General features: G+C 34.2%; 3 protein-coding genes across 3 annotated transcripts; 1 reads left to right on the top strand and 2 right to left on the bottom strand.

The window, feature by feature from the left end:
* Positions 1–2593: 2593 nt before the first annotated feature.
* LOC125835050 (mitochondrial import inner membrane translocase subunit TIM10-like) lies at positions 2594–7931 on the bottom strand. The gene is made up of 4 exons (XM_049514194.1): positions 7790–7931; positions 7555–7607; positions 7223–7331; positions 2594–2955 (listed from the first exon to the last, which is right to left on the bottom strand). The coding sequence occupies exons 1-4, from the start codon at positions 7832–7834 to the stop codon at positions 2905–2907; spliced, it is 258 nt and encodes an 85-aa protein (XP_049370151.1). The 5' UTR covers positions 7835–7931; the 3' UTR covers positions 2594–2904.
* A 3262-nt stretch (positions 7932–11193) lies between these two features.
* Positions 11194–14028, top strand: LOC125835047 (uncharacterized). Its single transcript, XM_049514191.1, has 2 exons — positions 11194–12074; positions 13288–14028. Exons 1-2 carry the CDS (start codon positions 11575–11577, stop codon positions 13508–13510), a joined length of 723 nt encoding a protein of 240 aa, XP_049370148.1. The 5' UTR covers positions 11194–11574; the 3' UTR covers positions 13511–14028.
* Positions 14029–14338: 310 nt separating this feature from the next.
* LOC125835121 (exosome complex component RRP41-like) lies at positions 14339–17628 on the bottom strand. The gene is made up of 2 exons (XM_049514257.1): positions 17574–17628; positions 14339–15342 (listed from the first exon to the last, which is right to left on the bottom strand). Exon 2 carries the CDS (start codon positions 15334–15336, stop codon positions 14569–14571), a length of 768 nt encoding a protein of 255 aa, XP_049370214.1. The 5' UTR covers positions 15337–15342; positions 17574–17628; the 3' UTR covers positions 14339–14568.
* Between the last annotated feature and the right edge of the window lie 173 nt (positions 17629–17801).

Raw genomic sequence — 17801 nt, forward strand, 5'->3', positions numbered from 1 at the left:
TGAAAGTTTATTCTTAACAAAAGAGGATGATTGTCCAACATGTCCTAGTTAGCATCCTTGTTATCTATCCCATAGACTGCATCTTTGGTGTGGCGCTTCCATGACTCAGTCAATATCAATTGCTCAATAGCTTATCACCAAAGGATGTAGTGCAGCGGATGGAGTTGTTTCTCCCTTAATTAGAGGTCTTGGGTTTGAGCCCTGGTATGAAAAAATTATTGGTAGGGAGCGCTTCCTCCCGAATGGGGCCCTAGGCGGCGCGAATCCAGAATAGTCGGGCTATAATATGGATACCGAACGCTGGATAGAAAATAAAAAAAGAATTGTCCAATATCTTTCCCCCATCTCGGTATCAGAGCTAGATGCAAGATAATATCTTACATGATCACTCAACTTCGGATAGTTTACTTAAAAAGTCACTTAATTTTGTTTTATAACCCAAAAGTTACTATACTAATTAGGATGATTCACTTAAAAAGTTACTCAACTTTTATTTTATAGCCCAATATTCAAAATTAAAATGTTCACCTAATACTCTCGCCACCGATGAGATTTAAGTTTCGAGCACTAAGCGTATCCAACAACAAAGAAGAAAAACGATTGAATGTTGGAGTTCACGAGCATTTGACAATCTAGTAGAAAATCAAAGTTTCTCATAAACCTGATCTAAGAGGGTGTTTGGATAAACTTTTTTTTAAGTGACTTAAAAGTCAAAAGCCAAAAATAGGTAGCTACCTACTTCTGACTTTCAACTTCTTCTTTTTTTGTACTTTTTAAGCTTAAAGTTATGTCTTTGCCAAACATCTCTAAAAAATAAAAAAGTATTTATATTTCTTTTTTCATATTCTACATGTATGTCATTCGTTTCTTTTAGATCTCTTCTTAATAATATTAAGAAAAAAGACATAAAGTGACACCTGAAGTTGTCTCAAATTTTCAAAAAAACACCATAACTAACTATGCGGGCGTCCTATTACCCTACAAAATTATTTAATATCGTTGTAAAGAGACAATTTTGAACCATTTTCTCCCTATGTTTGCATTCACGCAGATGATGCGCGTGTATGTGATTTTTTTCTTTCAAAAAACGAATTAAAAAGTGCCACATGTCATTTCCTTTTCTATTATTTAATCTTTAAATACTTCATCTTCCCCAATTCTTTCAAAAAGATCCCATGGTTGAAGGTTTAAACTCAAAAAAATAAATCATCTTCTTTCTTGAATGAAATCAGCCCAAAAAGATAAGAACTTTCTAACTTCTTGTTAATTTCTAGTCGTCAAGGTTTAATTTCTTCTTAATTTCTTTAAAAATTGAGAAATCAAGTTATCTTTTGTAATTAAATTTTGAGGAAAAACATTCTTATAATGTCAAATATAAATATTGAATCATATTTGTAATGACAAGAATAATTTGATGTTGTGTGTGATGTCATGCAAACATGAAGACTTACTTTCAATGCAAATTTAATGGTCAAAGCAAAAAATTCTTATGTTTTTTCTCATTTTTAAAAGCTTCTAGTACTTATTAAAATTTAGTTCCATAAGATGGTGAATTTGAAGAATTATTTCATTATGGAAAAGCGCCACAAATTAAATCCTACCAAAACCCCAACCCGCAGAACTTAAAGAAGTTCAATTCTACTTCACAACAATGACGGCAAAAATGGACGATTCCAAAAAGCGAAAGCTTGCTTCAACATCCAGAGGTGAATCAGCTCCCAAGAAACTGAAATCATCGATTCAAAAGGTTCTGAAGAAATCCATAAATTGAAAGAAGCGAGGGTGTCCTTTACCGGCAAAGATGTGCGAATATTTCAGTTTTGGGTCTGCACTTTATTGATATTTAAATTAATTCATTTAGAGGGTGTGTGCATCACTCTCCTATTAGAATTCTTGGGTTGGTGAGAAAATGGTCTCTTTACAACGATATTTAATACTTTTGTGGGGTAATAGAACACTCGCATAATTAAGGTGTCTTTTTGAAAATTTGAGACAACTTCAGTGGTGACTTTATATATTTTCTCTAATATTAAATATATAGTTGTATCTATTGTTAATTTACATCCCTTGATAATATTTTACGTCAATTTATGTATAGTTGTTCAGTCCCCCACAAGGGCCTGAATAATTTTTTCACATACAAGTTTACCACTTAATCATAGTTAAGAAGTTATATATATTATTCCTTTAATTTTCAGTTATTAAGATTAACTTTAGTATGGTATAAATACCCAACATGAGTAAGGTTTTACCATTATTATTTGTATTAAGGGATGACCTGATAGAATAACATTTCTCATTAACATCATAAAAACAGGGCTTACAACAAAGCTCAATGTAATTTCATAATTTAGATAGAAACTTTGCATACATAATCCTCCCTAGACCCTTTTAGGATTACATTGAGTATGTCATCGTTGTATATAGAAAGTTTTCATAATTATGACAAATGTGGAAGGAGGAAATCAGAAGGATCATATGACAAAGCTTGCAATTTTTTTATTTATTTTTTTGAACTTGAGATAAAGCTTGCAAATTTACTTGCATATAAAGGCAAAAAGTAATGAAATGTGTTCCAAAAAGAGGCAAAATTAATCCATCTGTTATTCTATATCAACCAAGAAATAATACACTACCAAAAATTTTAAAAGAAAAATCAAAGTTTTACACAACTCCCTTCTTCACCAGGCCAAACCGTCTAGTGGTATCAGCGGGAAGTTTTAGACAAGTTTCGATATAATTCTCATAGTACTCCTTCCCCCTTAACCCAACCGTCTAATGTAATAGAATTTAAAAAATGGGAAACAGAATGTTGATTCTCATATAATGCAAGAGGTCTGACTAGCAGTAAATATGATATACTGTTGTTCTTTGAACAAAAATTATATGATCAGGTGTAGAATTTCACATGGGTCGTCCTCCATTAGAGAGCATCTGACCAATGATGTTTGTCACCTGAAAAGAAAGTAAAAAAGTGACTCGAACCGTTGATAACTATAGGTGTACCAAAGCTATCTACATTTTCAGTATAAAATTACCACAAGACATCTGAAACATAGTTGGAAGAACTAAACCAGTATGATAGTTCAAAGAAAGAAACTGATAACAAGGTATACTGCAGTTGTATTCTAACTCACGAGCCCCGTTAATGTAGCATAATGTTTGAGAAGCAACCAAGTGTGCAGGCATGGCAAATGGACGGGTTGAGACTTGAGTCAAATTGGGCAAGTTGAAAACAGGTTGAGAGAAAAATACTATGAAGTATATATACATATAATCTTCACAGCTTAAGCGAAAGAAAACCAAAAATTCATAGTAGCAACACTAATAAGATCGCTTGACAATTACTCCACGCCCAATTACACAACATTATTCAAGCAGCAACAAGTAGAGGTGTTTACCAGGCATTTCTGTCTATATTAAACGTAGTGATACTGAATATTAGCCACGTAGCAAGCTAATAAAAAGTCACATGGCAATTTTCGGATAATATTAATAGGCAATGCAATTTAATGTCATGCTATTATAGGTTACAATTCATTGATGAAGTAAGAAAATTACATTGTTCGTGTAACTAACTTAGAACCTTCTATGAAAAATGAGTCATTTTGAGATGTTAAGAATTCTTCTTTTAAATAAGCAAATTTGTGGAAATTTTTAAGAAGAAACTAGAAAATTCTATAATAAAAAGAAACTTTTGTGATGATTGACAAAGGATAAATAAGAAATCCGTATGAAAAGGGATGGAGGAACTAATGGATAATAGGAAGGAATAAAGAGAAGAGATTGGGGGAAAAGGCCAAAAAAATGAAACACATAAATTAAACAATAAATGGGGTAAGGTGCCAATAAATTTCGGGAAATTACCATATCAGAAGAGATAAAAGGGAAGGTGTGTGAGTAGTTTAAAAGTGCAGGTCAAACCAACTTTTAAGTATTTTGGTTTATTTTAGTGTTTGACAACCACCAAAAGCGTTTTCAAGCCAAATGCCACAAGTTGGATGGTCCAAACTTATTGTAAAGCTCTTTGAGTTTGACCAAATAGTTTATATTCATTTATAATCCCCAAAATACTATTCACAACACCAATACCCTGATTCCCCTCCTTTTTCCCTGCATTATTTAGAAAGAAATTGCTACTTGCTTCTATTATTCTTTGTGTTGAACTTCCAATTTTAACCTTATATTGTAACAACTAAGTTTCTTTGGAATCTACATTTTTTATGGGTTACTTTGGACTGCCCAAATCAGTCCATCAACAAAATACATTTTCCCCTTGGCGGGTAAACTTTTGGGTCAATTGTGAAACCCAAAAAGACTTCAAAACTCATGAAAAACCATCCTCAAACCCCTCTATCAGCACAAGCATCATCATCAGTCATCACAATTCAAGAGTGGCAAAATTGACCCAATAATATATAACCCACCCAACCTGCCTAAGATTTAATCATGAACCAAATGTATTTTATTGGTGGACTACTTTGGGCTATGCTCAGGTAACCCATCAAAGACATTATCCAAAATTAACTTGTGGAAATGTCCAACACTAACCCGTGTGAATTCCCCAACCTCACTTGTGAGCTAGCCATTAGTAGGTAATAGTCCCCCACACACATGCCTAATCTGATAGTTTCTATTCCTAATCTACACACTACTCTCCCAAGACCTCTTGTGGAATTACACTGGTATGGTATGATGTTATTGTTTACCTGTATATGCTTTATCAAAGCTCAGTTGCCAATTCAATTAGTTCCAAAAGTTGAATTCTAATTTTTTTTTTATACTTTTTGTTCTCTATCATTTTCAAGTGCTTTACAAATATGAAAAATTGCTTTCAGTTGTCTTTCTTGGAGGATCAGTGTGTCCCACATATTATTCATGAAAGTGACTTTATCAAAGATTGTCTTTGATACTATCAAACCACATCCTAAATATTAAGTGCTGGTAGTACAAATAAATGCTAATTTAGTATTTTTGTAACATTTTTACAATTTAAAGAAAAAATATGAAGCCATAATAGTTGCTAGTGAAACTAGTATTTCATAATATTTCTTCAGTTATGAGCTAAGATTAAGAGCCTGTTTGGATTGGTTTTTGGCTTATTTTTATCATTTTAGCTTTAAATTAAGTGCTTATAAGCACTTTTTTAGTTTATCCAAACACTTAGAAAGTGCTTAAGAGCTCGTTTGGATTGACTTATTTTAAGTGTTTTTACGCTAAAACAGCTTTAAACACTTTCGGATACCTTAACAAGTGCTTATAAGCACTTAGTTTTAAGCTAAAATGGTAAAAATAAGTCAAGACATAAGTAAGAATGGCTTGTGACTTATAAGTCAAAAGTCAATCCAAACAGGCTCTAAAAGCTACTTTGGCTTTAAAATACTTAAAATAAGTCAATCCAAACATAAGGGCGGGTCACAGACAGATTTCTCGATTATCAAAAAAAAAAGTCAATCCAAACATGCTCTAATCTATGCTAAGGCATGTAGGTCCTTAGAAATGTTGATTGAACTTTTTGCAATTCACTAAAAGACTCTACAATAGACAAAATTATCATTTACTATTTTCTTCAAATAATTATCATTTAATTATTATTTTAATATTTAGAACTAAGAAATTAATTAAAGTTATAACTATTAAATCTTTACTTATTTGTAGGATGTAAAAACTCATAAAATTTAGGACTTTTAATATAGTTCAAATAAGAAATAATTTGAGAAACAAAATTTTAGTCAATTTTAAAGTACTAAATATTTGGAGTTCTTACCTCTGACAAATAAGTAAAAATTTAATACTCCCTCCATCCCATTTATGTGGCACCCTTTCCTTTTTAGTCCATCCCAAAAAAATATCACCGAAATAATTTAACTTTAAAATTCCCTTTTTACCCTTAATGAGATAATTTATAACCACACAAATATTTGAGGATTGTTTTAGACCACAAGTTTCAAAAGTCTTCCTTTTTTTTCTTTAACACTGTGTCAAGTCAAATGGTGCCACATAAAATGAGACAAAGGGAGTAGTTATAACTTAAAATAATTCCCAAGTCTTAAATATTAGGATAATAATTAAATAACAATTACTTGAGAAAATAGTGAATAATAATTTTGTCTATTGCAAAGTCTTTTAATAAATGACAAAAAGTTCAATAAGGCCTTAATGTTTTTCATATAGTATAGATTATGGATACGGTCGGCGTGTAGTGAATCTGCACTTATTAGTATATTTAGTGACAAAACTTAATATTTGTTGTTCCATTCAATTTTTATTTTCTTATTTGATAGTGTGATCAAGTTGTACGCGTTGGGTTATGACTCATTGTTAAGACCCAAATTAACTTGGGCATGTTGATCATGAAATACTTATACCGCCTTAATTAACCTAACCACCCATTTTCCACTCCAGTTTTAATTACCTAGGTCCTAACTCTACTACGCTATTCAATTGCCTACTTTTTAAATTAAACTATTCAATTGCCTACTTTTTAAATTTCTTCTACCATCACCTAAAAACAAAAGAATTAGGGAAATCTTTTGTCCACAAACTAGGGTCCAAATATTTTTACTATATTACTCTCTAGGTTTTAATCAGCTTTTATGGACTAAACTAAATCTGCTAAATATCTATCTTACACTAGCATGAGTATTACAAACCCCCTCAAACTTTATAAAATGGATTTTTTCATAAATCTGTTGTATATTAACTGAAGTACTCTTTGCAACTTTATATTATTATTATGACCTGATATGAGCTTCGATGAAGAAATGAGAATTCATATAGCCGACCCAAACCTTTGGTGACCACATCTAGTGACCTTTACGGCTCTACCCTAGCCCCCAAGCTAAAATATCATTCAGTAAGAATATTTTATTTGATTCGAAAACTTAATACTTTTTTGCTTTAGTCCACAATGACCAAACAGCCTAGAAAGAAAACATAATACTTGTTTGCTTTAGTCCACAATGACCTAACAGCCCCGAGAAAGAAACTGGAAGTATATGAACTGTTATCTAAACCTAGAAATTGATAGAGGTCCTGCAGAAGTGCATGACACAAAAAATTTAAGGAAGAAGAAGATCATTGTTTCCGGCTGCTTTTGAGTGCAAAGGCAACTGTAATTTCAAAATTACTGAATTAAAATTCATTTAACTGCAAACAGAACACTTATCCTCCCACCAAAAGGAAACAAAATATTATTGAAATGAAATTACGAATGATTTACCTGCTGATATTTCGAGACACAACGATCAATGCAGGTATTTTCACCCATATATAGCTCACCCTCCTTGTACTTTTTCTCGACACACTTGTTGAAGCACGTATGGGTGAGTCTAGATCACAACAAGAAACAAATTCAGAAATCTTGTACATATGTCTTCGATGGAAGGAACTATGCAACAATACTGGGGCTGAATTAGAAGGAAAACTGAATTGTATGGATAATTACCAAGTCTTAAAATTTTATTTACGAGCTCCAAGAAGATTTCTTTGGTGCTGTTAGGTTACTACTAAAGAGACTTGTGACTGAAACAGTCATGATTTGGAACACCTTACTTGTTAAAAAATTCAACCCTGTACTCCATCTCCTTCTCAGCCATGCCAAAAATCTGCATACATAAGGCAAAAGGGAGAGGGAGTGTAAGAACACCTAGAAATTTTTAGCTTGAAAAGTCCCGCATTCAACTTAGAAGGTGGAACTACTAACAAATGTGTGATAACCACACAAAAAGAATTATTCCTTACAGATAAACATAGACAAAATGATAAACACATCACAAAAGTAAAGAACCTGCTCCGCGTCCACTTCTCTTGGTAAGTTATTAGCAGCCATCATTACAGAGCTGTAAGACAAAAAACAGCATTTGGATCAAATAGTGTAGTTGCAGGTCTGATCTCAATGAAAGAAAAGGGCAAATATGCTAAAGGAAATTTGTTTATTTTTGATAACCAAGAAATCCCGAGGGCCAGTGATGCGCGATTCCAACTCAGTGGATAATGGGCCCTCCTCTCTATCCACTTAAAAACCAGGCTTCTCTGTAGCAAGATTCGAACATGTGCCTAACCCACAAATTACAAACTATGGTCTTACCACTAGACCAAAGCCCTTAGCACAAATATGATAAAAGAACTTTATCCTAACAAAACCGACAAACGTGAGGATGATGTTCAATCATAATATCCCTTATGTACCAATTGCTACCGCACCACTGCCTTCAACTCAATGTTGTTTGCATGTGTGTACAAAAGTCAAAGTACAAGTGTTCTCCAATGCAAAGAAAAACATACAGAAAATATGCTAAGAAAACATTAGCCTAAGGATGATGCCCAATCATCATACCCTTATGCCCTGAACAGCGAATCTGCTATATAAGTAGCAAGTTTAAGTGCCCACACTACCTTGAACTTCATATGTGTAATACACATGCATTTTTCCCGACAAACTACCCTTGCATACCTCATCTATAAGCATTTCTATTTGACCATATATATACAGTAAGGACAATGTCAAGTCATCATGACCTTCTGTCCTGGCGAAAGAACAGGGGCAGAACCAAATATTCTTTTCTTTTTTATATAACCGTAGCAAGGACAACACCAAGTCATCATGACCTTCTATCTTGGGGAAAGAACCAAATCTTCTTTTTTTTATAACCGTAGTGTTCAAGCCAGCATGGATGCACCTCAACTAATTTCACGAGATACCTACCACCTCCCCACCAACAACTCGTCCAACGGAGCCAACTATTCTAATAAGGGGATTCAAGAAAATCCAAACTTCCATAATGAGTGAATACAATTAGCTACACCAAATGGGATTCAACAATTTATACATATACACAAAAGTTTAGTTTTTTAAGCTAATTATTATACCAAATAACTCTCCAACAAAGGGGACAACACTTACCACCCCCATCACTACAAATTCAATCTACTGAATTTGTAGCTAGTGCGTATACATCCAAATTAATGCTAAGTGGAACCTATTGCTACACAACACATTGCATATGGTGACATTTTACAAATTTAAAAATTCTAAATTTGCAGAATTACGAATCTATATGTTCATGTTGATAGAAGCATGAATAAAAAAAGTGACGAAATTTACCGATAAAATTATCTTCTGCTCTTTTTCGTATTTGAGAGAGGGGGAGAAGGAAGGATACTTGGTTTATTAGGGTTTAACTAGGGTTTTTCTTCGAATGAAGGGGGAGTTTTGAAGGGTACAAATCGACCCGACCCGAATGATATTGTACTTGACCCGTTTACGTTTTTGCCCAATAATTAGGGAGAATTTGCTGAGAAAAATATTGAAACATTGGGTTTGTTTATTAGGGAGAAAAATGTTTTTCATCAAAAATAAGTAAGTCATTTATTTTATTTTTATTGTGTTCATATGTAGATAAGATATATTATTTAAAATTATTTGTATCATTTAGATAAATATTGTGATATAAATTATATCAATACAAAAAATGCTTAAACTGATAGAAGTGCCTATAGCAATTTAATGATTTATACGAGTTTAGTAATTATCTAAATCACATTTATTTTGATTGAAGTTAAACTATTCACTAATAACTTTAACAAAATAAAAAAAAGCTACCAAATGAAGTCATTTTTAGAAAGCCAAAATGTTTTTTAAAAAAAATAATAATAATATATATTTAGTTTAAAGAGTTGAGATGTTTGCCTAATAGCTTGTTTAATCTATTAGTGAAGACTCAAACACCGGTAATATCTTCACTCTTTGAATGACAATTAGATGTTTATTAGATCCATAGTGCGCTTATTACTATCTTATTAAGAATCTTATCAGAAAAATCGATTGAAACAAAAGCTAGTCAATGAAAAAAGAATATATGTAAATCGCATCCTTCATAATCTCAATGCTCCTTTAAAAATTTTCAATTCTTTATGGTCTAGGTTGGAAACCCTTCTTAAAGTGACCTTTATTCTTTGCCTAACCTTGATCGACTTCAGGTTGGTCTCCCATGTCTAATAGGGTGTTTGAATTGGCTTAAAAGTTACTACTTTTAAATCAGTTTTTGACTTCTTAAAGTGTTTGACAAATATAAAAAATAACTTAAAGTAAGTAAAAAATGACTTAAAATAAGTTATGAGCATTTGACAAGGTAAAAATGACTTAAAATAAGTCAAAAACCAAAAGTAGGTCTCCCCTACTTTTGATTTGTTTGACTTAAAAGTCATTTTAATTTGACTTTTTATTTTTGATTTAAAAACTACTTTTTTTTAAGTCAATACAAATGGGCTCTAAGTATTTTTTTTCATGGGTTCAGTAGTTATCATACTCCCTTTATCTCAATTTATATGACTTACCTTTTTTTTTTAATCAAAAATTATAAAATTAAAATTGTGATTTCGCTTCTATAATTATAAGTATATAAATGCATTTTTTCTTTTAGAAAAATCTAACAAGAAAAATGCCACAAAAACCGAAATAAAAAAGGCCCCAATAGTATGACAAAATATATAAAAAAAGATTTCACGTAAACTGAAATTAAAGAAGTACCAACAGTTTGACAGAATGTACCTTAGGGTTATCCAATTTTCAACAATCGAAATCAAGAAAAAATTATTCTCTCTGCCCTAGTTTATATGACTCATTTTTTCTTAGTCAGTCTAAATTTTTTGACATATTTTTATATTTAGTATCAATTTAACTTCAAAATACCAATTTTACCCTTAGTGGAATGAATTATACTCACACAAATATTTATAACTTAATTTAGATCATAAGTTTCAAAAGTTTACTTTCTTTCTTAAACTACTTGTCAAGTCAAAACTATATCACATAAATTTGGACGGACGGAGTATATTGAAACAATTATTTCATCCAAACATGTACTTAAGTTTGAGAAGACACTTTTGGCAATTCTTTTCACTAAGAAGATGAAAATGGGGTCCTCTCCCTTGTCATTGTGTCCTTTGTGCTCCACAAGAAAAAAAAAAAACTCTACTCCATTGTCATTGCAAGTCACAATTACTCTCTACTTTAAGAAAAAAGCAAAGATAACAAACAAAGACAAGAAATTACTCCAACATACTCAAAACACAACCTTTCCACCATTTCAGCCATGCTTCTCATCATCAACTTTTTACCAACTCCTTTAAAATCCTTCAATTTTTCCCTCTTTTCCTCAGCCTCTGATCTGATAATCAGCTTCTCTTTTTCCCTCAATTTATGAGCTAAGAAGCAGTTACTTGAAGCCATTTCCTTTGAATGCTTCAAAAGTTCAAGCTTTAAGCTCAAAAGAGTTTCTTGAAATGCTTCAAAAGTTCATCTTTTTCTCATTTTGTGCTGAAAGACAATTTATTTTTGATAAGGGGTTCTGAAAAATTGTCAAACTTTTAATGCAGAACCTCAAGAATGCTACAATTTGTCCCTGTTTACTCAATCTGTGAACTGAAAGACAGTTTTTTGGGTAATGGGTACTGGAAAGTTTCAACTTTTAACACTTCTCATCTTGAATTTTGATGATTTTTCTTAAATTCTTCAATTGCTTCATCTTTTTTCTCAATCTGTGAACTGAAAGACAGTTTTTTGGTTGAAAAATGCCTAATCTTGGAGCTAATAAAGCTGACACAGAGGGAAATGTTGGTTCCGGCCGTCATCGCCGCCGTAGACGCCGCGGGAGGCCATCCATGGCGGCGAGCAGTGAGACAACCACAACTGATGGGAGTTTCCACTTCACTGATTCTGATTCTGACCAATCTTGGCACTCACCTTTAGGCTCTATGGATGATATTTCAGTATATTGTGATCAGCAGCCACTGAGGAGGGACAACAAGCAAAGAGGGTATAATTCTTTGTCAGATGATGAGATTGATTTGGAGTGTGGTGAATTGGAGATGAAGTTGCATAGTAAAGAAGAGAAGGATTGTAGGATTTGTCATTTGAGTTTGTTGAAAAGTGGAGGGATTAGTAGTGGTGGAGATCAAGTGCAAGAGACTTCCGGAGGGATGGCTATTGAATTGGGATGTTCTTGCAAAGGTGACTTAGGTGCTGCTCACAAACAATGTGCTGAAACTTGGTTCAAAACCAAGGGAAACACGTGAGTACAACCCCCCACTTTGTTTCGTGGTGTCCGAATCAACTTACTGTATTTACTTTTCAAATTTGCTTTAAAATATCTTACTTGAGCCGAGCGTTCTATAGGAAACAATCTATCTACCTTTAGGGATAATAAGATCTGCGTACACATCACCCTCCCTAGACCCGTGGGATTACACTACGTTTGTTGTTGATGATGTCTGGATTAACTTGTGTGCACCTAGCTAATTTTAATTCACGAGGGGCCTGCTACCTCCATCCAGCACAAGTTGCAGGTGACTCTATTGTTGGAAGAATAGAGTTTTTGCCACCGTTGCGACTGAACTTGAGATCTCAGCATTCTCGGGCCACTTCATTGATCTTGTGTTTGTTAAGTAGTTATTTCGATTTTTTGGAGATTTGTGTGCAAAGGCGGTAAATACTTACCCGCATGCACCTGGTGCTTACAATAAACCATCAAAATTTACTATGGTTATTGGTTACGTGATTTAATAAGGTGAGAATGTATGTTAATCTCCAATGACATTATAATTTATGAACCTGAAGTCGTTAGGTGCTCGGTGGTGTGGTTTGTTCCTGTTCTGGTTAAGTTTGGAGTGATCATTTAATTTTTTTTCATCGTGAATTGGTATATCCATATTTTGGGGCAACCTAGGATTCCATTTTCTTCTTGTTATCTTCTATAGTGATAGGATGTCCAGAAAAAATCTATTGATAATGATAGAAGCATTATATTGAAGTTCTTCAATATAGGTTATTGAACTGGGTCTTGCCAAAATATAGTATGTTTGGAATTCTTCTGCATACCATACCAGGTATCGAAGGCAATCATCGTCGTAATTTTAAATTTGTCGCATGTTCTTTTTCACATAGTATATTGTTTCGTTTATAACTGCAACTATACTTCTGTCATCTACTTCATTTCTTGGATTCAAGTTGATATACAACAATAACCGGACCAATATAAATATTCTTATACATTTAAGAAATTTCTTAATACAAATTACATAGTTTAGATACAAGTTACTAGGTTCACGTTTATCGCACTAGATCCTCCCCTGTGACGATCGAAGTGCAAAGTTGTACTAATATATTAGCTGAAGAAGTGAAAAGACTTCTCTCCCTACCCTATGACCTTTGTGTGTGCGCATTAATTCCTCAATATGTGTCTTCGGTTATGCACTTATGCTAATTTACTGTATTCTATGATTCAGAATTTGTGAAATCTGTGGTACCAATGCACTGAACATTGCTGGAGTGCAGACAAATGAAGCCAATAATGCTTCAGTAGCCCCTCTTGCAGCATCCGCAGCACCTATAGCCTTTTCTGAAACCCGAGGCTTTTGGCATGGACGTCGTGTTATGAATTTTCTACTTGCATCCATGGTTTTTGCCTTTGTCATCTCATGGCTTTTTCACTTCAATATATTGCCCTAGATGCTTCTGAGGATCGTCCTGCAACGTGGTTTGTATTGTGAGGATTCAACATAAATTAACTAGATTTTACGCTGGTTGTCAATCTACTGCAACTCTCCTCCTCTATCCGGGCTCAGGACTTGCAGAAATGTTTTACTAACTCGCAACATTAACAGCTCCAATCCCTGAAATTTGTACTATCGAGCTACATCTAGGCAGCTAAAAGGTTTATGAAAGGTGATCTGGTATCTGGTATAGGCCATGCTGTAAACGAGTCGATGATATGTAGGGTGTCAGCCATTAACTTCTCGATCTTGTTTGCGATGATGATTGTTGCCTAGAATAGAAGATAGTTTTGTTGATCAAACAGCTTGATGAATTTTAAAATTCTTCCCATTTAGTGTACATATGTAAGTATGTATAGACGTAAGTCGATGAAGCAGTAGCATTCTGTTGTATATCATCCTTGAAAACTCTGTACAAATCTCTCATGGCTGTTGCAATTGTGTTAGCATCTAAATGTTTTCTTTGATAACAGCGTGTTCTTAAGCTCATCTCGACTATTCCACCGAGTATATGTTACTTCCCATCATCATACGTATCGGGCAATTATGCTACTATCTATGGCTGTTGCAATCAACTGTGTTAGCTACTGAATTTTCAATATGACACTGCTTCTTATATGTTCAGCTCATATCCCTTTGTATGTTTTTTCATTACAAAAGTAGTAATCTATGTGGAGATCTGGTGCTTCAAATAGAATGAATGAACCAACTTCTTGTATAATAACTGGAATTTAGATGTTCAAAAAAGGTTACTTGTTTTGGTTCACATATAAGTTTTAATCCAAACATTTGCATGTTTCATGTCACACAACTTGCAAGTTTCACAATCAAGCACATATATACTACAAGCAGTTCGCAACTTGATTGGGCTGACTGTTGCAGCTAGTGATGGGTAGATAGATCATGCCAACTTTTTTTCTACAAGGATGTATGACACCTAAAGAACTTCCACTTTTTGAGATGACAAAAACAAGCGCACAGACTTCATTACGCGAAGGCACAAAGTAGAATGCTCTATTCTTTTAAATCAGTGACAACATCTTTTAAACATGATCTCATAACCTCTCCAAGTTTGGAGCAAGCACCAAGACATAGCTCCATTGCCTCGTTGATCTTTGGTGTTGACCATCCTCCAGATACAATCAGTTGAGTGACCTCATTACGCGAAGGCATACAAGTTATCATTAAGCTTCCATCTTGGTAGCTTTCTTCCTCGGAAATGGGATCAATGACAAAGTTCTTTCCAATACAAGATACAGAAACTGAGGCAACCAAGTCGTACAGCAAAATTCCTGCATCTGCTAAAGCTAGACTGGCACATGATATGACCACGGGGAGATCACTTCCACCAGATTCCAATACCAAAGCAAAAACATCCACACACGTCTTTGGGAAGGATTCCAGAATTATAACACCTTCTAAAGCTCTGTGTAACATTGAGGAAAGTTCCTTGTTGTCTGATCCCTGCCCACGATTAGGGGTGGCAAAACTTGTGTAACTAACATTACAATTTAAGCGTCCTGTATCACTGTACATCATTGCCTTTTTACTTTCCCTTGGCCCAAACACAGATACGATCACCTTGGTGTTTCCAAACTCTGCATATGCTGATCCTGCAGCTGTACTCACAGCACCAGTCCTCAGATAAGCAGGACGGCACTGATAGAAGCCACGATTATCAGGACGAACCCAATCAGCATCGGCAATGGGGATTCTCTTCTTCTTGCGCGTTGCTGGAGACGGTGAGTATGTCGTTGGTGTCGACCCCGATTTTCCAGCCATCAGCTTCTGAAAATAAAATAAAATTCCCCTGTAGGTGAGTCCAAGAGAAGTCTTGGTTTAATGATAATACAGAAAAACAGTAGAACACCGAGGATTTTAGTCATTGTAACACATCATTAAATAAGATTAAAACTCTCCACTAAAATTGAGCTATATCAAGTTGGAAGTATTATGATGGTATTACAGACTCCAAAGGCTCTTTTAAACCCAAAAGGCCAAAACCAACAAGACAGCTGACCTAGCCAAAAAATTTGGCCTATATCACAGTAAATTGTAAGTTGACCTCGAATCGATTCAAATCAGCCCTCTCAATAATTTCAGGCAAGGTGTAGTACAATTTGATAAAACATAAGCTTATTGAAAGCTTTTAAAAAAGTATGAACCTTAAAAATAAACTATAGTAAAATGTAATAACATAACTGGAGAAAGTAATATAGGTATCATTCGACTCTGTATAGGCTAAAGCAAACTCACCAATTAGATCACTTTGAATTTGTCTTCCAAATTTTGACAAAAATGATGGAGGGGAAGAGTTGGTTATTCTCTCCTAAAATAAGGTATATTTTGGCCCATATTTGTAAAAAAGTTCACTTTGAGCAATACACATAATCAACAACAACAACATACCTAGTGAAATCCCACAAGTGAGGTCTGGGGAGGGTAGAATGTATGCAGACCTTACCATTACCTCATGGAGGTAGAGAGGCAATACACATAATCAATGAGCACATATCTCAATGCTAAGGGGGGATTAGATTGTTCTCTTGTACGTGTTACTATTAGACATGCAAAAAGATGTTTGTAAATAAGAAAACAATCAATCATTAACTCCTTAATCCCAAACAATATGTTCGCAATTTACAAAGTGAAATACTTCAAACACATATGTTTAGAAGTAAAATTTAAGCACTATGACATTCCAAAACTGCAAACACAAAAGATAAAAAGGAAAAAATACAAAAAAACACATTACTGACAGGATAAACATTCACCATATAAGCCTACCTGTTCACCATATCTCCAGTTACCCTATCGTATGAGAGTTCTATCTTAATTTTTGTTCCTTTATTGCAGTAATATCCAGACACATCTTGCTAGTATCTCAACTAACCTGCTGGATAAGTGCAACTAGCATAGGTACCACATAATCCTACCTACCAAGGCTAGGCTGATGAGAAAGATTCACCTCTTTTTTGGAAGAGGGATAAATTCACCAAATGTCACATTTATTGGACAATGCATACATATAGAAATAGGAGGAGGGGGTGTAAGATAACCCAGAAAAGTTCAGTTTGAAAAGACTCAGATTCAACGTCTCACATAGAATGCAAATATCTAGAAACTTAGAAGGCAAGAATTACTAACAAATGTGTGATGACCATACATACAAAAAGAGCTATTCCTTACAGATAATCAAAGACTAGAATGATAAGCACATCACAAAAGTAAACAGCATTCTCCTTCTCAATTTACGCTGGTAGGTTATTAGCAGCCATCTCTATGGAGCTATGAGACAAAAAACAACACTTGGATCAAAAAGTCTAGTTACAGGTCTGATCTCAATGCAAAATAAAAATAAAATACTTTGTTTTTTTGAAAACCGAGAAATGTCTGAGGGCTAGTGATATTTAGTTTGAAACTCGATGGATAATGGGCTCACCCCTCTGCTCTTCTCCACTTAAATACCAGGCTTTCTTCAGCAAGGTTCAAACGCGTGACATGCACCTAACTCACATATCACAAGCTACAGTCTTACCACTAGGCAGACCTGGGGGAAAATATGCTAAAAGAACTTTATCCTAGTAAAGCTGAGGAATGTGAGGATGATGTTAAAATCTGTACAACGGATCTACTCTATTGTGTGTACCAATTGCTACTGCACCCACTGCCTTCCAGGCTTCAACTCAATGCTGTTTGAGTGTGCTTGTACAGAAGGATGACTTCCAATCGTCATACCATTATTCCCTTGGCAGTGAATCTGCTACATGAGTAGCAAGTTTAAACTTTAAATGCACACTGCCTTGAACTCCAGGTGTCTAAGCATACATTTAACAATGGCAGAGCCAAGAAAATTCTATTAGGAGGATTCAAAAAAATCCAAACTTCCATAATGAGCGAATACACTTAACGACATCAATGGGATTCAACAATTAATATAAACAACAACAACATACCCAGCGTAATCCCACAAGATTCAACAACAACAAGCATGAAGACAAACAAGTGAAGAAATTTACCGATAAAATTATCTTCTGCTCTTTTTCGTATTTCAGAGAGAGAGGGAGGAGAAGGAAGGATGTTTGGTTTATTAGGGTTTAGCTAGGGTTTTTCTTCCATGTGAAGAGGGAAGTTTTGGAGGGTACAAACCGACCCGACCCGAGTGCTATGGTTCTTGGGACAAGAATATACTTCTTTTTTTCTCAATTTTTTTTACATTAAATTTGGAAAAATATAATTCAAGAGCT

This window comes from Solanum verrucosum, unplaced genomic scaffold (genome assembly GCF_900185275.1).
Source record: "Solanum verrucosum unplaced genomic scaffold, falcon-dt-bn FXZP01000220.1, whole genome shotgun sequence".
NCBI lineage: Eukaryota > Viridiplantae > Streptophyta > Magnoliopsida > Solanales > Solanaceae > Solanum > Solanum verrucosum.